Source organism: Podarcis bocagei (genome assembly GCF_964188305.1).
Source record: "Podarcis bocagei genome assembly, chromosome: 4".
NCBI lineage: Eukaryota > Metazoa > Chordata > Lepidosauria > Squamata > Lacertidae > Podarcis > Podarcis bocagei.
The window spans coordinates 83,062,049-83,082,883 of NC_138128.1; the positions used below are offsets into that span (position 1 = coordinate 83,062,049).

A 20,835-nucleotide genomic window follows, 5' to 3' on the forward strand; every position below is an offset into this window, starting at 1 on the left:
AGATAGGTAGCCGTGTTGGTCTGCCATAGTCAAAATAAAAAAATTCCTTCCAGTAGCACCTTAAAGACCAACTAAGTTAGTTCTTGGTATGAGCTTTCGTGTGCATGCACACTTCTTCAGATACACACTTCTTCTTCAGATTCTTCTTGCTGCATTATGTCAGATTAGTTTGCATATACCAGCTGGTATATGTTGCTGAGCGCACTGCAGACGATTTGAAATGCCTTTTCCAGAGCTGCACGTACCGGAGGACGCTCAGAGTTTTGGGAGCTTGCAAGCACCCCCAGGACGTTTTTTCCAACACCTACATCAACAGATCACAGTGCACAGGGAGGAGCGCCAGCCCAAAAAAGCTCCAGCTGAAGAGTTTGGGCAAACTTTTGGCACTGAAACTCAGCCACTTTGGAAGACAACCTATGCTCGAAGACAAGGGATCTGCGACCCTGTTGTTTCTCCTGTACCTCTCAGCAGCTTCTGATACCATGGGATTCTTCTGGACTACTTTTACAGGATAGGTGGGGAGGGGAGCACACCAGTGCTCTGGAATTTGTCTCTGCACATCCCATTGTTGTTGTTCCTCTGCCTGGTGGTGGTGGGTGGGGGTGGAGCCTGAAATTCCCTGCATCTGCATAATCTACATCCTTCAGAACTGTATGCACCTGGGAATGTATGTGGGTTTTTAATAATAATAATAATAATAATAATAATAATAATAATAATAATAATAATAGATAGTGTCTTATAAGCTTTTACTGTAGGTAAACATGCAAGCCATATAACTGCTAAGGATGGAAATGGGGCTAAAGTCTTTCTCGAGCGTCTGAGAGAGGCTACAAAGAAAGTGCCTTAATTTATATTCACCACAGGCTTACGTTTTCTTACCTGACCCCTTTGGTCCACATAAATAAACTCACATTTTTTATATGTGTACAAAACAGCTAATGGAAACCTACCCCCCAAAGTCTGCTTTTTATTTTCTAATAATCCTTCTGCTATTTCTCCATTGTAATGTCAGTAGGTTAAGTATTGTCTCCCACTGCTTCCTGAGTGACAAAGTTTTGAAGTCTGATCTCTCTACATATTTCTCTGTAATCACGTGCTTTCCCTTGGCATGATTGCAGAGTGCAAGCAACCCCATTGAGAGCCCGTTCGTGAGCATAATTTTGCCTTGTCAAGCCTCAAAAATATTGTGGTTCCAAAAGAAACTTCAGATTGACAGCTTCAGCGACTTCCATCTAGAGGCTGAAATCAATAAGGATGTAGTCTTATGGAGGTAGGTCAGTAGGAAGGTCGTCTGCAAAAAAGTTACCTGTAGCGTCAGTACTTTTGCCATTATATTTGCAGTATTTCTCTTCAATTTCTTTATTTCTTTTATGAATGGCTTCCCATGAAGCATCACAAAACAATTCGCAATATAATGACACATATAAAAGAGTTACCGTATATGCAAACTTCCAAAGCACCCCAAAGGACTTTTAAAATCCTTATTTCAATTTGTGGTGCTTTGGAGAGATCCCACTTCAGCTCAGACAAGACCCAAATCTACCCAAAGTGGATCCACCTGGTTCCTGATTTGGGATCAGTTCTTTTGCACGCCTCTATAAGGGACATTCCCCAAGGCAGGAGAGTGAGATGCAGAAAGCCAAGTCATTTTTCCAAGTTCTGATCACATGTTAGACTTAAAATGTGTACTGTGGAATCTATTTTCAGCAAGCATTGCGTCCAATTCCATTAGTAGTTTTATGCAAACATTGAGCTTGAGCCAAAATCTATGTAAGAAATATTTAATATGAGTGAGAGTCAAAACATTGGATTAATTATCAGATAGTCATCTACTAACCCATTTAAAGTTATTTTGAAATAGCTCTTGAATGGAATTTGCCTTTATCTACATTGGCCAGAAAATGAATTTATAAATGCTTTATTGTTAATTCACTTCAGAATATTTCACAGGAAGTGATTCATAAAATAAATAAATAGTATTGAACATGAAATTCATCTAAAGAAGGAAGTGTTCCTTAGGCTGAAACTGTAGCACTCAATGGGATTTTCTGAGTACACATGCATAGCAGGGATGAGGGACCTGCAGCCCTCCTGATGTTGGAGTCCAGCTGTTATCAGCCCCAGCCAGCATGTCCAATGGTAAGGGATGCTGAGAGCCGCAGTTCAGAGACATAAGTTCCCAGAGATATAGGTTTGCCCTGCTAGGGTACGTTGGGAAAAGGTATTGAAAGCTGTCCCAGCATAACTATAAATAATAGTAAGCATCATACAGCAATCTTGATGACATGAAAGCATTGGATAATCAAGCTGTTGTTGGCATCCGTCTGTCTCAAGAGACAAGGGAGTGTGCCTCCAGGGGTGAAGCCAAAACACTGTGTTAGCAGCACTGAAGTGACTTCCCTGGGGCACAAGCCTGGGCAGCGTGTATGGAGGTCCTGGGCTGCCCAGACGACAAGACCCCCTTTCTTGGCCTTTGGGTCCAAAGGAAAGCAGAGCAATACATTGGCACCAGTGTGGCTGCAGGTGTTGCCAAAAGGCACCATCCAACCATCTTAGGGAGTCCACTCCTGATTTTTGTAGGGTTTACTCTTTAGTCTTTTCTTCTCCTAAGGATACCCTACAAGGCAGCAGACGTTTAGGACCAGAGTTTTCCTTCTCTTCCCAGGTTGATGAGCCCCATCTGCCCCGCATCTCCCTCTACAGCAGGTGCAGAAAGCACCTTCTTGACCTTTGGACCCACTATTAGTTTGGCCACTCAATCCACTGAAAACTGTCTTCGTGTGTAGGAGAAATCATAATCAAGCGATGGAGCTTAAAATGAAAGGAAAGAAGCTTTTCTGAACAGCCCTCATGGCCAAGCAGCAGTGGTGGTAAGCAGAGCTCCGGATTTGTGCCCCTGAACTTCCTTACATCATCTTTAATTATGCCAGTACCATTCCGTATGGATGCATGTCAGTGGCAGTGTTGAGGATAGTGCCAGTGAGTGTAGTTATCTGTGTCACCACTGGACTGGTGAGTGGAGCTTTTTGTTGTTAAAAACTCAGCCACCTCATCTTGAAAGATATACCCACATCCCACCCCTTGAAAGCCACCAATATTCTACACACATATTTTGGGGTCCTGCAAAAGTATATGTGTGGGATTCTGACCTGGCCTGACTTTTGCTATCATGCTCCACTCATCAGACTCAGAAATGTCTGAAAACACACACACACACACACCCAAAAAACAGGAAAAAAACCCTTAACTAGCCTACAATAGAGTAGTCCATGACTGGCTATTGCTGCCATTTCCATTTCTGAACACAAAGAGAAGTTCTTGGACATGTTAATTAGCAGTTGCTAGGATTCACCAACAGTCAGATGAGAACAAAACAGGAATCAAAAGCAAAAACACCTGCAAATCCACATGCCCTGGCATTGGTGCACATCCTTAATTAGTGACATGGATGGTCTTTCATTGCTTAAGCCTCAAGATTAGATTAAAATTTTACATTAATACTGAGCATTGTCATGCCCAGGGCAACTCGTTTCCAAAGTACAGGGGGCTGCTTCTATTTCTTAAGCCTTCATCATGCTTCAGCAAGCAAGTCTGTTTCCACATCTGTGCTAGCACCTGATGTAATCACATTTCCCCCCTCTTTTGAATCAGCAGCAGCTCTCCAATAAAGCAATCTTTTTTCCATCCATCATCTACAGCCTTGGTGCATAAGCACTTGACTCCCAGTTAAACACAAAGGAAAGATGTTCGGTGCATTGTGGAGGGTTAGCAAGGCCTATTTCCACATTGACAATTAGACCGTCGGCATGAATTATTCAGCCCTCTGGCTCTCCGGTTTCAGAGCAACAGCAGTGCTGGCCTTTTTCGCTTCCTTTCTCCTTGCCATATGCCCCAGATCACGTTACCTCCCTTAGATACTCTTCTTTCTTCCTCCAGGAGGCCACAGCTCTAAAACATTTATCGTGTTTGCTAATAACGTCTTGGTGCAGACACTTCTCAACTACAATGGCCCTAGAATGACAATCACAAGGCCTTCAAAAGGACGGGCAGCCTTCTCAACAATTATTAAAAACTAAAGTGAGGTGACATGTTGTACGAAGGATCAAATTATTTGTGAGAACAAAGGAGGGAAATAACCACCACGGTGGCTTCCCAGGGGAGGTGAATTGGAGTCAACAAGGCAATCAACTTTTCCCCCCTTGGTACTGCTGAAGACTGACTGACCTTGAAAAACAGCCATAATCACCTGGAGACAGTCTTGTACGCCACCAAACATTAATGCAGGTATTCTACAACCACAGAGGCACTGATTACAAATGAACATTGGAACCCTCGACCAAATGCTTCCTTATTTTTGTCTAATCGTTCACCTCAAGAGTACTGCAGCTACGGTGTAGCTGAACCTGTTTACTTCATTTCACTTACATTTTCCTAAGTGTCCAAAAGTGCCTCGCTTTTTCTTCATGGCACACACTGAAAATACATTTGCGCAGTTTCAGTTATGCGGCTGTTAATGTCAGGTTTGTTTCCTCCATGCCCTCACCATCGAGTTGTCAGCCTCATTTCCCCACACTGATGTTTAATCCAATTGTCTGACACAGCTGATGTGATTTGTCCATGATTTTGCAATGCCGCATCTGGGATGCTGAGAAACAAAATTACATAACACAGCCAGATCCCCCAGATCCCTCATTCAGAAAGGCACTAAGTTGTGACAAAACATAATTTCAGAGACATCTGTGGTGAACACGGTGGCCCATGTGGCCACCTTAAAACAGCCAGAGAAAAGCAAGAAAAGAAACAGCCACTGCAGTTTTTCCAGTAAGCCCTCAGCCCCCAAGCACTGCTTGATTTTCTCATGCCCTCTGCAGATTGCCTCATTTTTCTTCTCCCACTCCCAACCCCCTGATTGGCACCAGAAACGTTCTCATCCCATTTACTGTGGCAGCAAATACATCCCGTTTCTGCTGGGTCCCATTTCTCTCTATATATATATTTTTAACTCAGCAGCTCCAGAATGTAAGAGGAGTCCTGCTAGATCAAAGCAATGGCCCATCAAGTCTAGCATTCTGCTCTCACACAACTGGAGGCAAAACCAGTGAGAGCAAGGAAGCATTGCCCTTGTTCTGCTTAAGCTTCATGATGATGCAACACAATGGTCCTTAAGGAAATAATACCCCCAACTGTTCTAGAATGTCTAGCATGTGTAATATTCTTCCAGGATTCTAAATCTCCATAGGTACAGGAGGCTCTGTCCTACAAAGGTTTGTCTTACAACTCACAATACATTTCACTCTTCCTCTGAACGGAATGGCTTACTTATCATTCTTAGGTGATCCCCTGCCCATGAAACTTATCATTGTTTATTAATTAAATTTCTATGCTGACCTTCATTCAAGGATCACAGGGCAAATTACAATATAAAGACACAAAAATACATAACTTAGTAACAAACAATAACAATATCCCGAGAGAGAGAGAGAGAGAGAGAGAGAGAGAGAGAGAGAGAGAGAGATTAAAAGGCCAGCTTGTTTTATTAGCCAAAGGCTTGGGAGAAGAGAAACATTTTCCCCTGGCGCCTATAGATATGTAATGAAGGCGCCAGGTGGGTCTCCTTAGGGAGAGCGTTCCACAAATAGGGAGCCACTGCAGCAAAGGCCTGTTCTCTTGTTGCCACCCTCTAGACCTCTCATGGAGGAGGCACACAAAGAAGGCCCTGATGATGCTTGCAGGGTCTAGGTTCATATGGAGAAAGGCGGTCCTTGAAGTACTGCAGTCCTGAACCATCTGAGGCTTTACAGGTCAAAACCAACACTTTGAACTGGGCCAGGAAACTAATCGGCAGCCAGTGCACTTGGGCCAGTATATGCTCAAAGCACCTTGCCCCGGTGAGCAGCCTGGTCACTGAATTCTGCACCAGCTGAAGTTTCTGAACTAACTTCAGAGGCAGCTTCACATATAACACATTGCAGTAATCTAGCGTAGAGGTTACCAGAGCACTGAAGGCAGAATTAGGCCTTCCAGACAGGGATGTAGTTGGTCCACTAGTGATAGAAGGCAGCCCACGGCACCTAAGTGATAGCAGCAGATTCAGAAGTACCCCCAAGCTGTGTAGCTGCTCCTTCAGAGGGAGTGTAACTCCATCAAAAACAGCAACCTCCCATCCATCGAGTCTAGGGAACTGCCAACTAAGAGTGCCTCAGTCTGATATGGGGCCAAAAAGCGCTCACTCCTCCAAGCATCACGCTCTGGAAATGACCGTCCAAGTAAGAGCAGAACCACCACAAAGCAGTGCCACCCACCTGGACAGCGGCTCCAGAAGGATACCATGGTTGATGGTATCAAAAGTTGCTGAGAGGTCAAGGAGGATTAACAGTGACACGTTTCACCCATCTCTCCCCCAACAGAGGTCATCATACAAGGTGACCAAAGCACTTTCTGTGCCAAAACTAGGTCTAAACCCCAACTGAGATGGATCTAGAAAATCATTTTCCTCTTTGTTCTCCAAGCAGCAGAGCAGGCCCCATAGGAAGTTATCCCACGGTATGCTCACAACAAACCTGAGAGAGAGTTTAAGTTAAAAGACTGCAGTTGGGTCATGGTCACTCTTCATGAGCTTGTTGGCCAGGATTTGAATTCACGTGTCCCTGTTCCAATGCTGTATCCACTCCACCAGTACTCTAAATGTGTCCTTGGACAACTGCAGCACCTCACTCATGACACTGGGTATTTAAGGTATAACCCACTAAGAACTTCTCCTGTGCAAATCTATTTCAGTGAGTAGGATCTCTACACCTTGATAGGGCTTCTGGAAAGAAAGGGGGGGAATCTTTATGTCAGACAATCCCCTCCCAATTTTTTAAAAATTGTGTGTTTTAGCCAACTCCGCTAAATATTATTTCAAGTTTAGGAAGCTTGTTCTGCCTGCATTCATTTTATCATAACAATACAGCCCTTTTATCTGTACTATTCACTCTGTGTAATGACTAGCTTGAATTTAAATCACATAGAAATTGACTTTCTTTGGCATCTTGTAAACACTCAGACCTCTTCTATTTTTCTTTTCTTTTTCACAAACCCAGATACATGGAGGTGAACTTTCATCTATTTTATTTTATCAAAGATATGTCAGCGATTTGTGACACCGCACAAAGGGGCTTTTGATTCAAGTATTTCCTGCTGTTCACCAGTTCAGTCAGCCTCCATTCAAAGCCCCTCCAGGTCAACTGGAACAATCCTACTGATTCCCATCGGCCCTGCAATAATATCTTCCCCCTTGTAATCAAGGTTTACAGGCATGCCCAAACCACAATTTCCATCCCCACAGTGAACAGAGTTTTGCCATTCACACCATCTTGAGCTCCTTTGGAGAAAAAGTCAGAATCATAGAATTGTAGAGTTGGGAGGGACCCCGAGGGTCATCTAGTCCATCTCCCCGCAACACAGGAACGTGCAGGTGTCCCAAATGGGGATCGGACCCACTACCTTGGCATTGTCAGTTTCAGACTCTAACCAACTGAGCTGCTTATAAATGCCATGAATAAATAAAATAAAATTCAATGAATGCAGCATTACCTCACAGAGCACTTTGCATGCGAGTGTGAGCAGGTTTACCATTATTTCTAATACAACAACCTATTGATTTAATAGTTCATCCATTATATATACTTAAATCTTGCTTTTCTGCAGGGCGGGGGGTGGGAAGGGGAAAAGAGACTCTTAGAGCACTATTCAACTACACTTTCTTCACCAATGTAGGCTTGGTTCCAAAGGGCTTCATTTCAGCCAGAACACAGTGGAGGCCAGATTCAGTCCTTGTATTAAGGAATTTCTCGCACTTTGCTGAGACAGAGGCAAAAAAGTGATGTTCAGTCGATAGCGGCTGAGCAGCTCAAGTGGTCATCAGAAGCAGCTGATATTTTAAGTCAAGTGCTCTACAGATCTTCTCAGACCACTCAGCAGTTTCATGAGCAAAGGGATTTCACCCAGGCCTGTTGTCAATGCTTTCTGCCTGCCAGTAGGCCTGACCTTACACTGCCTGCACAGATCTGTCCTCGAATCCAATAAAACCACAGGAAAGCTAAAACTACTCACCTTTCATTGCTGTTACTTGCTTATTGGTGTTCCTACTTTTCCTTGCACAATCACTTGCTATCAGTGACAGCATCAGATAGGCAAATCTGACTGGCCACACAGAATAGAGACATTTCTCTGTTTACATTGTGATCCTTGGGTGGGTGGGATTGCCAAAGTAATTCATACAGAAAGGGAGGAAGAAGCAGCCTCTGACCAGCCCAAGACGATACCCCTTTCCCCATTGCACACACAGAAGCCCACCAGACTGGCAGCTAAATCTTCACTTTGAGACTGCTGACAGGTGTAGCATCCTCTACCACATCTGAGACAGCAGACCAGAATAGGGGACTTAGGACAAGCTGGGCAGAGGTAAAAGTGAATGCTGTTGCTCCCCCCCACACTGGATCTGCCACCTGAGGCAGTTGCCTTTTGCCTAATGGTAGGAATGGCCCTGCCTAGCATGCAAAGAAGGCAATCAAAGCAACAACCACCAAGCTGCAAAGATATCACTGAAAATGATAATTATTTGCACCACCTAAGTATTTTTTTAATAGAAAATTTCTACCATATCAAAATTGTTTGATACTGCTTGAAAAGTGAAGCTGATAAATATTTGGCACAGTTCTAAATAAGACTAAACGTTTTAGACTAGATTTTCAGGACCAGAATTAGAAGCATTCTGAAAGTATTTTTGATTCATTAAAATATTTTTCCCCCCTCAGATTTCTTCAGTTCAGTTTGAGGCAGGTTATGTTTCCTTCCGCCAAAAGGCTGGCTTGCATGGACCTTTGTCACTGGAACCAATGCAGTAATTAATCAAGACAGCAACAAAAATGCAAGCGTCGCGGCACTGTGAGCTACAATATTAGGGAGAAAGAAAAGCAACGGAACAAGCATATAATAACAGTCATTCTTAGCACTTTGTGACTATTGAATATTTAACCTTTAACACCTTAGTAATACAACAACCTTCTAAGGCAGGCCAGCGGTACCATTATCATTATTATGAGCAGACCAGAGGACTAAGACAATGCCAGAAAATGGCAAGCCTAAGATCACCTAGAGAGCTTATAGCAAAAGTGAGATTAAGAACCAGAAAGCTGTCAGCTTCCAAGCTCAGAGGTCAACCCATTGCTCACCGGGCTGTACTACCTAAGACTGCAGGTGAAAGTTCACACGCCTGAAATCTCCTTGATATAAATAGTCCCTGCACACGGAACTTTAGATGTCAGGGAGAAAGGATTTAGCCTAGCTTTCTCCCTAACGTGCTAGTTTTCTAAGTGCAGTACAGTACAGGCAACTCCCCATTTACGCAAGCGCCATATTCCAAAGCACCGCACGTTTAAGTGAAATCACATATTTTGGGAACGCCATTGGAAAAGCCTGCAAACACCCTCTATACCCCTGGAAACCCTTGAAAAAAACTAAACTCCATGACAATCCCTCCCTTCAACCCTCCTTGTTCAAACTCCAACTTTCCACAGGCGTCAAATTCAGTGCTTGTACTTGCAAAGGCTCATGGGATTGCTAGATGCTATTTTTGTGCCATTTTTTCACCCTTTCATGCCACTTCCAGGTTAGCAGCAGTGGGCACATGCATGTGCACATGTTCCTCAAACACACGTACATGGGGAGTTGCCTGTACAGGACAGCATTAATTCATACGTGTTTGCACATTCTGAAGTGGTACACGGAATGCCTATGGAGAAGACACCACAGAACACCTAGCCTCCTGTCAGCCATGTTGCTGGGCTTACCAGCAGGGAAAAGTGGTGGAACGGTGTGGACACAACAGTGGGAGCACTGGACTGTCTTCACTGATGCCCTTGCCCCATGCCTATTTTGACCACTGCACTGCACCAGCTGACCAACTAAACATCAGCGAGGTTAACGAAATAGTGTTTCGAGAGAGATGTAGCTGTTCCCTTTTTTTATCTGTGAAAAGGCATCTGTGTTTTGGGGCTCAGGCTGAGCACGTCTCATATGCTATAGCTTCCTCCAGGAAATAAACAAACCTCTCGAGCATCCCACCCCCGCCACTATAAGCTTCCCAGAAAAGCACTTCAGCCTTAAGAACGCCAACAAATAACAGTTTTACCATGAAACCAAGGTGCCACAGTATTAGTGTTCCTCTCGAATCCAGCACGGCGCGGAAGCTGCTCTTCTTTGAACCACTGAATAATAACTTCTCTGGAGAAAGGCCTCAGAGGCCGTTCCCAGGCTTTACTGTATTAAATGAAAAGAAAAGAAGAAGGTTAAAGTCACACGGAGATTGCTGTGCCGAAATGAAATTGCACATTATGGAATAAAAGGGATTTCTTTTCTAACCAGTCAATGAGGCAATTATGGTTTGGAAAATGCTATTTCCCACTTTCTATAGTACTCTTCAGGCTAATTAAACATGAGGGTTGATTACTTAAACATGGGGGGTGCATAAAGAAGGCACCAGGCAAGTCTTATTGCCAAAGCCATTTCAGAACCAGGGGGCTGCCACCCAAAAGTCCATAGTAGTCACCCACCCAGGGTTCAAGAAGGCGAAGAGACAAAGCAAAGAGTAATTTTCAGTGTACAATGAAGCAGCACACTAAAATGGTTTTGTGGTTTTTCTCCCAGTTCCTGAAAAGTGATAAGAAACATGAGTCTATGGAAAAACCAGGCCTAGTTTGTTTTGTTGGCTTTCATCCTGAAGGTGGAACAGAACCTTATCTTTTGCCCATCTTCTCCATCCAGAGCTCCTGATGTGGGAGGGCACTGTTTGCACCATTTGTCTGCATTCATGCCTCTACAGCAGCAACAAGGAACATTTTCAGTCTGAGAGCTGCATTACCTTCTTGGGCCTGGATGCTAGCGTGGGTGGGGCAATGGATGCAAGTCCAACCATGAAAAAAACTGGTCTGTGCATGTATAAGCTACAGGCATCCTGACAATTCAATGAAACATTCCAGCCAGGGGAAAACAATTTAGCAGTCAGTTATGAGTGTGATTGATGGGAGTCCTTGGGGCCAGATAAAGATGCCTGGTTGACCACATTTGTCCAGCCCAGCCCAGCCCAGCCCAAGGATTTGGTTCCCTACTGCTGCTCTAGGGTGTGTTCTCTCATTCTTCCAAAGTCAGCATTGGATCACTGGCTAAAGCTGCCCAGAGTGCCTAGGGCAACCTAGTCGGATGGGTGGGGTACAAGTAATAAATTGTTGTTGTTATTCCAACCCTCCTTAACCAGCCCACTGCATTTACGTGGAGGGTTGGAACATTGCTCAGCCACCTGCATAGAATCCCTTGTCACCTGTGGTGACCAAGCAAGTTGTCAAATACAAGGCGATTCAGAGAGCCCAAGCCAGAATGGTAAGGCATGTGGGGAACGCTGATCCACACATTGAGATGCCTTCACAGAAATTATAGTGTGGAACCATTCCCATGTAAACGTATTCATCCATTTGACTGAACATGCTCACAAGCCTTCCTGTGATGGGAAATCCTGAATTACCAGGGCTCCTGGTAGCAAAGGTGCTTGTAAGCATGTTCAGTTGAACATGCTGTCAAGCCCCTTCTATACCTTCCCATGCAATATGGGGAAGTTGAGGTGGGTGGAGTGGGCACACCCAAAGCACGTGGGGGCATAAGGGCAGGGACAGCATGCATGTGCCTGCTCCCCCTCCCCAAACCTTCTCACATTCTTCTGAATCCACAAATAAGGCTACTGCAATGATACAGGAGATATTGCGCTGCAATCCTCAAATTCCACTAAGATGATCTTAAGATCTAAGTGTATTTTCCTGTGAGCATCAACTTTCTAGCTCTCCACAAGGATGAAGATAGCAAGGCAACCTGAGTCTTTGATCATACAATAATATCACTTAAGAGATGGATAAACAGCTTTGGGTAAGTACGGAATAATTGCCATAGCCTTGTAAGGATCTTCTTGGTCTCACTTGAGTATTAAGAAAGCATTCGCATCTAAATTATTGCTGAATTCCACACTAAACAGTTGCACTTTAGAACTTAAAAGGCTTAGAACTCAAAGCTGAATAATATTTAATAGCCCTTCACAATTATTGCTTTTCTTAATGTTCTTATGACTTTATTTTGGAAGAGCCTCCTTCATCTTAAGTGGCTTGGAATAACAAAAATAACCACAGTATCGCTACAAGAAGCAACTCACCAGCAAAACATAGAGAATTCACTGCCTTTCGGAGGCTACATTTTTTTATTCCCTAATCAAGCTGGGAATGCCAGCAACCATTAGAGGCACAATTCTATATCAAAACACAGCAAGACAAAGGGATTGCTTGTCAAAGCGGAACGCAAAATGCCGAGCAGAAAGGGACTAGGGTTCCTTTTGCCCTACTGAGCTGCCAGACTTCACAGGAGCAAAGACTGACAATTGAGAGTCTCAGTATTAAAAATGAAAATACAAATCGACGCAAAGAGACTTGCACTTACTTAGTGGAACTTTTGGTGTATGCCGTTGCACATTATAAAAAAAAACTAACAGCATGTTCGGGTTTCCACTAGCTTGTTCATAACACCAAGACTAATTAATAATATCATATGGTGCAGTGTAAACCCAAGAGGAGCCACTGATAAAACTTTGCCTAACTCCATCTGCTATGTCGGATTGTTTTTCACTGCTGGAAACCCACAGAACTTACCAGACAGGCAGGGGATCAATAAAAATACAATCAGAGGGGGCATTAATTTGGCCAAAAGAAAACTCACAACTAAGTTGAAATGGATTTTGTAAAGAAATTCTCAACCACAACCTGACTTGCTTCATTTGCTGCATTCTTGATTACAAAGATTTCTGATTTTTTTAGTTTTAGAGGAAAACGGTGCAAAAGTACTGAACTGTACAAGGGCCCTCAGATAGGGACTCTGTCCATAAAACCCAGGTGCTTTACAGCTTGTATTGGCAAAGCTACGTTTGCCTGTGGTCCACTCCTAATACTCAGCTTGCTTGGTGATGCGGTATGTGAACTACTGTATGTATGGCAGACACGGCAGCTATGGAGTGGAAGCAAACTCAAGGAACTCTAGATTGTGGTTTAAGCAGGCATTGATGTCTTTCTTTAAGCATACAAAAGTCTCTCTGCCTGGAATGTGAGAAGTAGAAATGATAAGGCCTTAGTTGGAGGTCAGGCCGTGCACCAGTCTGAAGAATGTACAGGATTTATAGCTCCTTGCTGTTAAGTAAATTCCCCTGCTTAAAAAAATTGAAGCAGTGACTATTGTTGACATTGTCATAGCTGGAGGTAACACAATGTGCCAACATGAAGAGCTTCTTACTTCTTAATGTTAAGCAGATCCCTCTGCTTAAAAATAAATAAAAATAAACATGGTGCCAGTTTGTTGATGACATTGGTATAATTAAGAGGCATCTAAAAGGAATCCACATAACCTTATGCCATAATACATTAGTTAGTTTTTAAGGTGTCCCAAGATTGATTGTTTATGCTGTAACATATGGACATGATCAACTCTCTGCAAAAAGTAACCACTACCTTAAAATGCACTGATATTTAAAATTGTTGGTTTGCCATTTAATTCTGAATGCATTTCAGAGCAATGTTGTCAAGAATCTTGCTTCCTCCACTGCCTCTTCCCATGGGGAAACCAGAAAAGGCCTCCATATAGGAGTCAACAGCCTCCATATAGGAGTCATAACATGTCAATCAGGCCTGGGTCGCCTTATTAATACAAACAAACCTGGTTGATACCGTCATGGTGAATGCTGGAATGGGACAGGCGTCATTCAGCTTTGCTTCTGGCTCGATATTCAGACCAGCTGCCTGGAACAGGTTACTGAGACCCGCCACTTTTCCTTTCTGGATTGCCCGCAAGGATTGCCGCCGATACTCATCCCGGGCCCGGCGTGCTTTATGGCTCCTTTCCTCATCTGCGGCTTTTGAGCGACGTACTGTAGGGATGAGGAAGGAGAGACTCGTCAGAGTGTCTTTGCTTTTTCGGCAAGCCAGAACATGCAGTTCTTTTTTTAAAAAATAATTTTTATTAACTGCCAACACATCAAATTAAATCATATCACATAAATTCCGAATTACAAAGCCGAATTTTAAATTTTGTTGGGGGGACCCATATTTCAAGTTCTAAGTTGAGAGATAACATGTCAGCAACATGGAAAGCCATCGAATCCCAACGCATCAAGGTGAGGCTAGAAGACCTTCTGTACCTAATAGAAAAATAACACATAACATTCCACAAATAAGGCACCAAGGGTCAAACTCTATATTGTTTGGCTAAGCCACAATGACATGCTCACCTCGCCTTACCAGCTTGCTTGCTTTTTTCCATACAGAGACTTTTTAATATAACTGTGGGTTTAGAGCAGGAGTTGCCAACACAGTGCACGTGGGCACTAAAAAGACCTTCATGGGCACCCATGGGCAGGTGCTCGAGAATCTGTTCTTCCATTTAAAAAAATGTAAGCCTCTAGCTCTCCTAAAGATAAAGTTATGGAACCAAAATGTGCAAGCGCCTTTCTAAATGATTTCTGTAAAATGAGCCAGCCTGGCTGCTTCTACCTGTGTTTTCAGCCACTGAGTAAAGTCAGAAACTGTGATTCACAAGTGAGTTGTTTTAATGCCGGGCAGTAGGAATTCCTGAGGTCAGTAGCATAGCATGTGGGGCCAAGGGGGCCATGGCCCCAGACGCAAATTCTGAGGTGACACAACCAGGTGCCCCCATGCAAGTGCCGGTTTCTGCAGGGATCCCCATCCCACTGTGGTGAAGGCAACTGAGCAGCCCAGGTTCACAGTGAGTGGGCATGGACAGAGAAAGGCAGGCAAGCCCAGCCCAGAGCTCCTCTCTGTGGGCGTTGGAGGGATTCACCCACCAAGGGCTGCAGAAGCTGGCTGGGGCCTTCCCAGGACAGACAGACCCCCCACTTGGCTCTGGTGGGGGGCGCTTTGCAGATGTCAGCAGCTTGCCTGCCCTGGGCACCAGTAACACATGCTACATCACTGCCTGAGGTGCTAAAGTGCTGCATCTTTGCCTCCCCTTTAGTACATTTTTCCTGCTTCTGTCTTATTTTATAGTGTTTGGGATCACCATAGTTTGTCCTTCCTTTTCCCCTAGCAACCAGGATGCATCTTTCCTATTGGGGGGAATGGGGGATCTGTTTTCAATTCAATATGAACCTGCCTAATTCACATGTCTTGAACTAACGCACAAACCAAATTGCAGCTCTGCTATGAAACAGGCACTTCTCTGAATGTTGCTACCAGGTCCTGAAGGGACCATCAGTCATCCTGAGAGGATTCTGTTGCTGTATATTTTATCCCAAATATTTGCTTTGGTATTTTATAATTATAAACCACCTTGGGTGCCGTGGCAGAAAAGCAGTGTATGAATGCAATAAATGAGTAAATGAGGCAAAATCTCATTGGGGGAAAAATGTAGACAGAAATTGGGGCTAGGGTCCAAAATGGAGAATGCATTACTGGCACAGGAAAAACAAGTGCAGAATAATCCTAACAGCAAAACATATTGGCTGCTCTGATAGGATTTCTAACCGCAAGTTCTTTGATAAAGATGTGAACGAATTCCTACTGTGTTGGGAATGAACTTGAGCAAGTCGCATCATTTGGGACAGATTAGGAGATCTCCATATTTTATGGCCTCCTTTGCTTTTCTGAAGAGCAGTGAGTCACAGGGCTAGGCTTGAATGTATATTATAAGAATGTCGCATGAATATGCATCACATTTTTTTAATGATTTGCTCCAGCTGCTAGCTTGTTAATAGTCCTTGGTCTGTAGCTAATTTGGGAACAACTCGCAATAAATATTCAAGATAGAAATGGTATTTGACTGCAAACATTGCATGGTATGTTTCTGTTCTTCAGTTGAAGGGGGGGATAATTCTTGGAAAACAGGAAAACACGCAAGCTGAGATCGCATCAATGAAAATTCAAGTAGTGCATGCCTATTATCCATGCACTGGCAAAATGCCCATCATTATGACAGGTGCCATGTGTGCAGAGGGAAGAAATGGCACACCACAGTGCATTTCTGTGTGATCTACGAACAGACACATCTCTCCAGGAGCGCAAGTGAGAGCCAAAGTCAGGTGTTGCCTTGATCACACCAGCGTGCTCACAAGTGCAATGTTTTGCTTTTCTCCAAAGAAGCATAAGGCAGCCATTTGTGGCCAGGGGGCCATCTCGCCCTCAGGACTGTGGGCTTGGGTCTCATCTATAAGCTCCCTATTGGGGTCAAGAGGGAAGCCATCACCACCACGTCTTACTTGTGAGAACCAGAGGAATCTGGCTGGGTGAATGTTATCATGCCAGACCTTGCTTGGACCCAGCAATGAAATGAAGCGCTGGTGTCCACGTTTGAGAAATGCCCATGTAACATAGTTTGTTTTTTTAGCACTAGCAGGCTATATATTTCAATTACCTATAGAAGAATGGTGTTGTTATTTGTTTGGCTCGACGAAAGAAACCACAGCAGTGAATTAAACCGAACACTAAAATTAGTAACGCTTCGCCTATTGACTTGGCAATAAATAGCGGTGGGATGATGAGATGAATCCCCATTCTGTTGGAAATTCCATCTACTAAATAAATTAGTAGTGTCATCAATATCATTGCAACGTTCACCCTCCACAGCAGCTGCGCTAGCAATGCACCTCTTCGACCCCCCCGACCCCTGGCACTGCTGAGCACAGCCGCTGACTTGGTGGTGGCAAGACATGATGGGACCTGGCGCTGCTCCTAATGGATAATTTGGCTCCCGCAGTCAGCACATAATAGCAAAACGACGCAAACACTGACATCGCTGCATCTTCCTGGCCTCTGATGCTGGTGGACAGAAGCCAGGTTGGCATTGCCATACAGTTGAGGGGTAACAACAGGGCATGATTAGTCCATACAGTCTTGGATCATAAGAAGGCACAAGCCTGAGATACAAGCAAGGACCAGAGGTGTTATTTCAGTAATGGGGCAAGACTCCTCACAGCATAAGTTAAAACACAATAAACAGATATATTAAAAAGAAAACAAGTGTGACCCAAGTAAAACCAGCATTGAAAACATGGATGGAAGATTGATATAAAATGGTGATAGAGAACTATAGATAGATATAACTGTGTTTTATGAGGATCATGAATATTGTATTTCGTATTTTCTTTTTTCTATATTACTCTTTTCTTTTGATCCTTTTATTATCTTTGTATAAGAGAGCTTGGATTTGATTTCCTAATATGTTAAAAACCTCTAATAAAATTCTACAGTGGCACCTTGGTTCTCAAACTTACTCCGTTCCAGAAGTCCATTCCAAAACCAAAGCATTCCAAAACCAAGCCATGCTTTACAACAGAAAGATCTGTTCCAGAGTTTTAAAAACAACCCCTAAAACAGCAATTTAACAAGAATTTTACTATCTAACAAGACCACTGATCCATAAAATGAAAGCAATAAACAATGTACTGGAGTCACACAATCAATCAATCAGTAGCTGAACTGGGTTCCACACAGTCACAAAAACAAAACAAAAAGAGCCACAAAACCGCAAAAAAGAGCCACAAAACCGCAAAATAAATAGGAAAATCAGGCAAACCTTAGCATAACACTCAAAATGGAAGCATCACACTCAAACTGGAAGCATCACACTCAAAACAGAGCACGTTTGGCTTCCAAAAAAAGTTCGCAACCCGGAACACTTACTTCCGGATTTTCAGTGTTTGGGTTCCAAGTTGTCTTAGTACCAAGGCGTTTGAGAACCAAGGTACCATTGTACTACAAAACACAAAAACATACACACAAACAAAAATACAACACCCACCCTCAGAAGACTCTGCCAGTTAGTTGCCAATGCCTGTCAGAACAAAACAGTCTTTGCCTGCTATTGAAAGCAAACCAGAGCGATACCAGCTTAGCTTCCCATGGAAGGGAGTTCCACGATCTGGGAGCAGCCTCCAAGAAGGCCATCCTTCTTTCTTAGGAGGGAGAAATGGGTCAGTGGTCTCTCATTTAGGTCTAGACCTCCCCTTTCAGTGGTGATAAAGTTACCACTTCTCTCAAGTAATGAGATAAGGCTTTTTACTATTATTGAAGATATATTTTTATTTTACAGTTACCAAGTTCCTGTCTCCCCACTCCCCCATATATCCACAAAGGATCACTTATAAAAGGGCAGAAATCACATGACATGCAGATATAGCTCAGTTGACAGAGCATGAGACTCCTTATCTCAGGGTGACAGGTTTGAGCCCCACGTTGGGCAAAAGATTTTTGAATTGCAGGGGGTTGGCCTAATTGAGCCTTGCAGTCCCTTCCAACCCTATTATTCTGTGTAACCCCAATGACAGAAATCAGGCAATCCCAATACTAAGGTTCCTTCCAAGTCTGCTTCAAGAGACAGTATCTCCTTTTCAGCAACAGGGCTTAGAATTATTCCTGAAATAATCAGTATCCCACCCCCCACCCCCATTGATTAGAAGCCAGGTACAATCATAGTTAATGGGAATATCATTTGTCACATGCAAAATTAATTTGGTTCAAAGTGACCTGATCTCATATGAATGGCAGGTCACAGTCCTTAGGTAATTGACATTCCTTAAATTATTCCAAATTCTATGAATAAGGTTGTATTCATAGATAATGTGCCCCCTCCTATAACACAACTGAGACCCACAACGGCACTCAACGCAAGGCAGCGTTACTTTGGTTGTTACTTTGTAAAGTGCTTAACATTTAACCAGATCACAGCAGAAAATTAAAACAAATCACGAGCCTGTGCCCAAAGGTTTGCAGTCTAAACAAATACGACACAAAGGGAATCAGAAGGACGACAAATGGGATCCTCCTAAATCGAGGGTTGTGGTTGTGCTTGGGACCCTTCAGCCACCCCCACGGGGTGTGTTGTTGCTAGGCGTGGCCCAAGGCTTGTCTGTTGGGCCCCGGGATCGCGCTTGGCTGTTTGAGCCAATGGGCTGAGTGGCATGATCCTGGGGACCTATAAATGTGACAGCGCAATGGGGGTGGGCACTTGCTTCGTGCTGCCAACACCCGCCCAACACCCGCCCTCCCTCCCTCCCTCCCTATATTAGGCGCTGCTGCTTTGGCCTTGCTTTGGATTGGGTCGCCTGCTTTGGAGCAGGGGCTGGGTAGGAATTTTTCCATTTGGCAGATTGGCTTTAGCCACTTGGTTTTCGCCTACCCCCTTAGCAATCGTCAGAACTTTGTAAGGTTTGGCGGTTAGGCATTGGTTTATAGAAATGTGCGGGAGGGGAGGTGTGGCCATCACCTGCCCCTCCAGAAATAGGTTAAAGGAATCTGGGTGTCCTGGATCTCGTCTAAAGTCCGCTTGAGGGACTTGGGCCATGCCAGGACCACAGGAACCCCGGGGTGAGCTTCAATCGATCTTCACTGATGTTGCCCCCTCGTTTGGTGTTTACCCTTTCAGACTGCCAGCCAGAGAGGCAGGAGTCAGTTATAGTCCCTGACCAATGCCTAGGCCAATACTGCTCAATTTATTTTGTAATCAATAAAGCTGTGGCCTAAATTTTGCCCAAAAAATTAAACTAAAATTATGTGTCCGTTTGAAGTTATTTACTGGGAAAGGGCTTGGGGGCCTCGGGGCGCAACATTATATATTGGGAATGCCAGTTTGAACTTGTTAAGCACATAAAAACAATCAAGTTGGCATTTTGCATGCATCCTTACTCCTCCCTTGCCAGAGGTAGTGAAATTCCTCCCTGGTGCTCTGAATATGGCAACCAACTTCATCTATAGCAAGATCAGATCCAACCTACCCACTGAAGTGGGTGTTCGAAGCACAACAATCGGGAGGGATGATGGGAGACCCAAGAAAAATATGCAGTGGGCCCACCTTTATTCCTGGGGTCAATCAGGCAACCAATCCATTGGCCAATCTGGCCGGCAGGCTCACCTGGAATCTTTCCAGCCAAAGGGAAAGGCCTGTTACATCTCCCTCTGGTGGGAAGACCCAGCACAGGGACAGCACAGGGCTCGCCCTATTCTTCAACACCACACTACTGTGGAGATAGGTGGAATTATTAAACCACTCTGGGATTTATAGCTCAGTGAGTGGAATAGGGGTCTCTTAACAACCCTCACCCCCCTTAAGAAACTACGGTTCCTATGTTTCCTCAACAGGCTTCCTCAAACTCGGCCCTCCAGATGTTTTGAGACTACAATTCCCATCATCCCTGACCACTGGTCCTGCTAGCTAAGGATCATAGGCAGTGGCGTAGCGTGGGTTGTCAGCACCCGGGGCAAGGCAAGTAATTTGCGCCCCCTAACCCATGGATTTGCGCCCCCTAACCCATGGATTTGCGCCCCCTAACCCTAACCCCCAGATGTTGCGCCCGGTGCGGCCGGCCCCCCCTGCACCCCCCACGCTACGCCACTGATCATAGGAGTTGTAGGCCAAAAACATCTGGAAGGCCGAGTTTGAGGAAGCCTGCCTCAAGAGAAGCCACTGTACAAAGTGGGATGATACTGCTTTAAATGTTTAGTGCAGATGGGACCTTAGATACAGACAACTCAGAAATACTAAGAATAAAGTGCAGGATTAATATCTTTTTGCATGGTTTCTCAACCATGTGAACTGTACCTGCAGTCTAAAGTGGTACAGCCCCAGCAAAAGTTTACTCATCTTCTGTTGGTGTTTTTTTTTTAATAATTAGGCTAGAGTCTGAGGTTTAAAGCCACTAAATTCCACTTATTACTACTAGTTTCGGTGTCCTTGAATAGGATTCTCAACACACCAATATAT

At 44.1% G+C, this 20,835-nt stretch overlaps 1 protein-coding gene and 1 long non-coding RNA gene across 7 annotated transcripts in view; one reads left to right on the plus strand and one right to left on the minus strand.

Moving 5' to 3' along the window:
* The window catches only part of SH2D4B (SH2 domain containing 4B), an 86,952-nt gene that overhangs the window by 24,659 nt on the left and 41,458 nt on the right, over positions 1 to 20,835 (minus strand). For 4 of the 5 annotated variants that reach the window (XM_081190945.1, XM_081190944.1, XM_081190947.1 and 1 more), the window contains exons 5-6: positions 13,783 to 13,993; positions 10,178 to 10,305 (exon numbers count right to left, since the gene is read on the minus strand). In XM_081190945.1, the coding sequence (XP_081047071.1) occupies positions 10,178 to 10,305; positions 13,783 to 13,993 (339 nt within the window). Of the gene's footprint in view, positions 1 to 8,795; positions 8,937 to 10,177; positions 10,306 to 13,782; positions 13,994 to 20,835 lie in introns of those variants that run through there. The other variant, XM_081190948.1, reaches the window with a different exon arrangement.
* LOC308585356 lies at positions 855 to 8,926 on the plus strand. Of its 2 annotated transcripts, none has more exons than XR_014007320.1 (3): positions 855 to 1,273; positions 6,513 to 6,738; positions 8,802 to 8,926. It is a non-coding gene; the product is annotated as an uncharacterized lncRNA (long non-coding RNA). The 2 variants fall into 2 exon arrangements; XR_014007321.1 differs by having other exon boundaries at positions 6,516 to 6,738.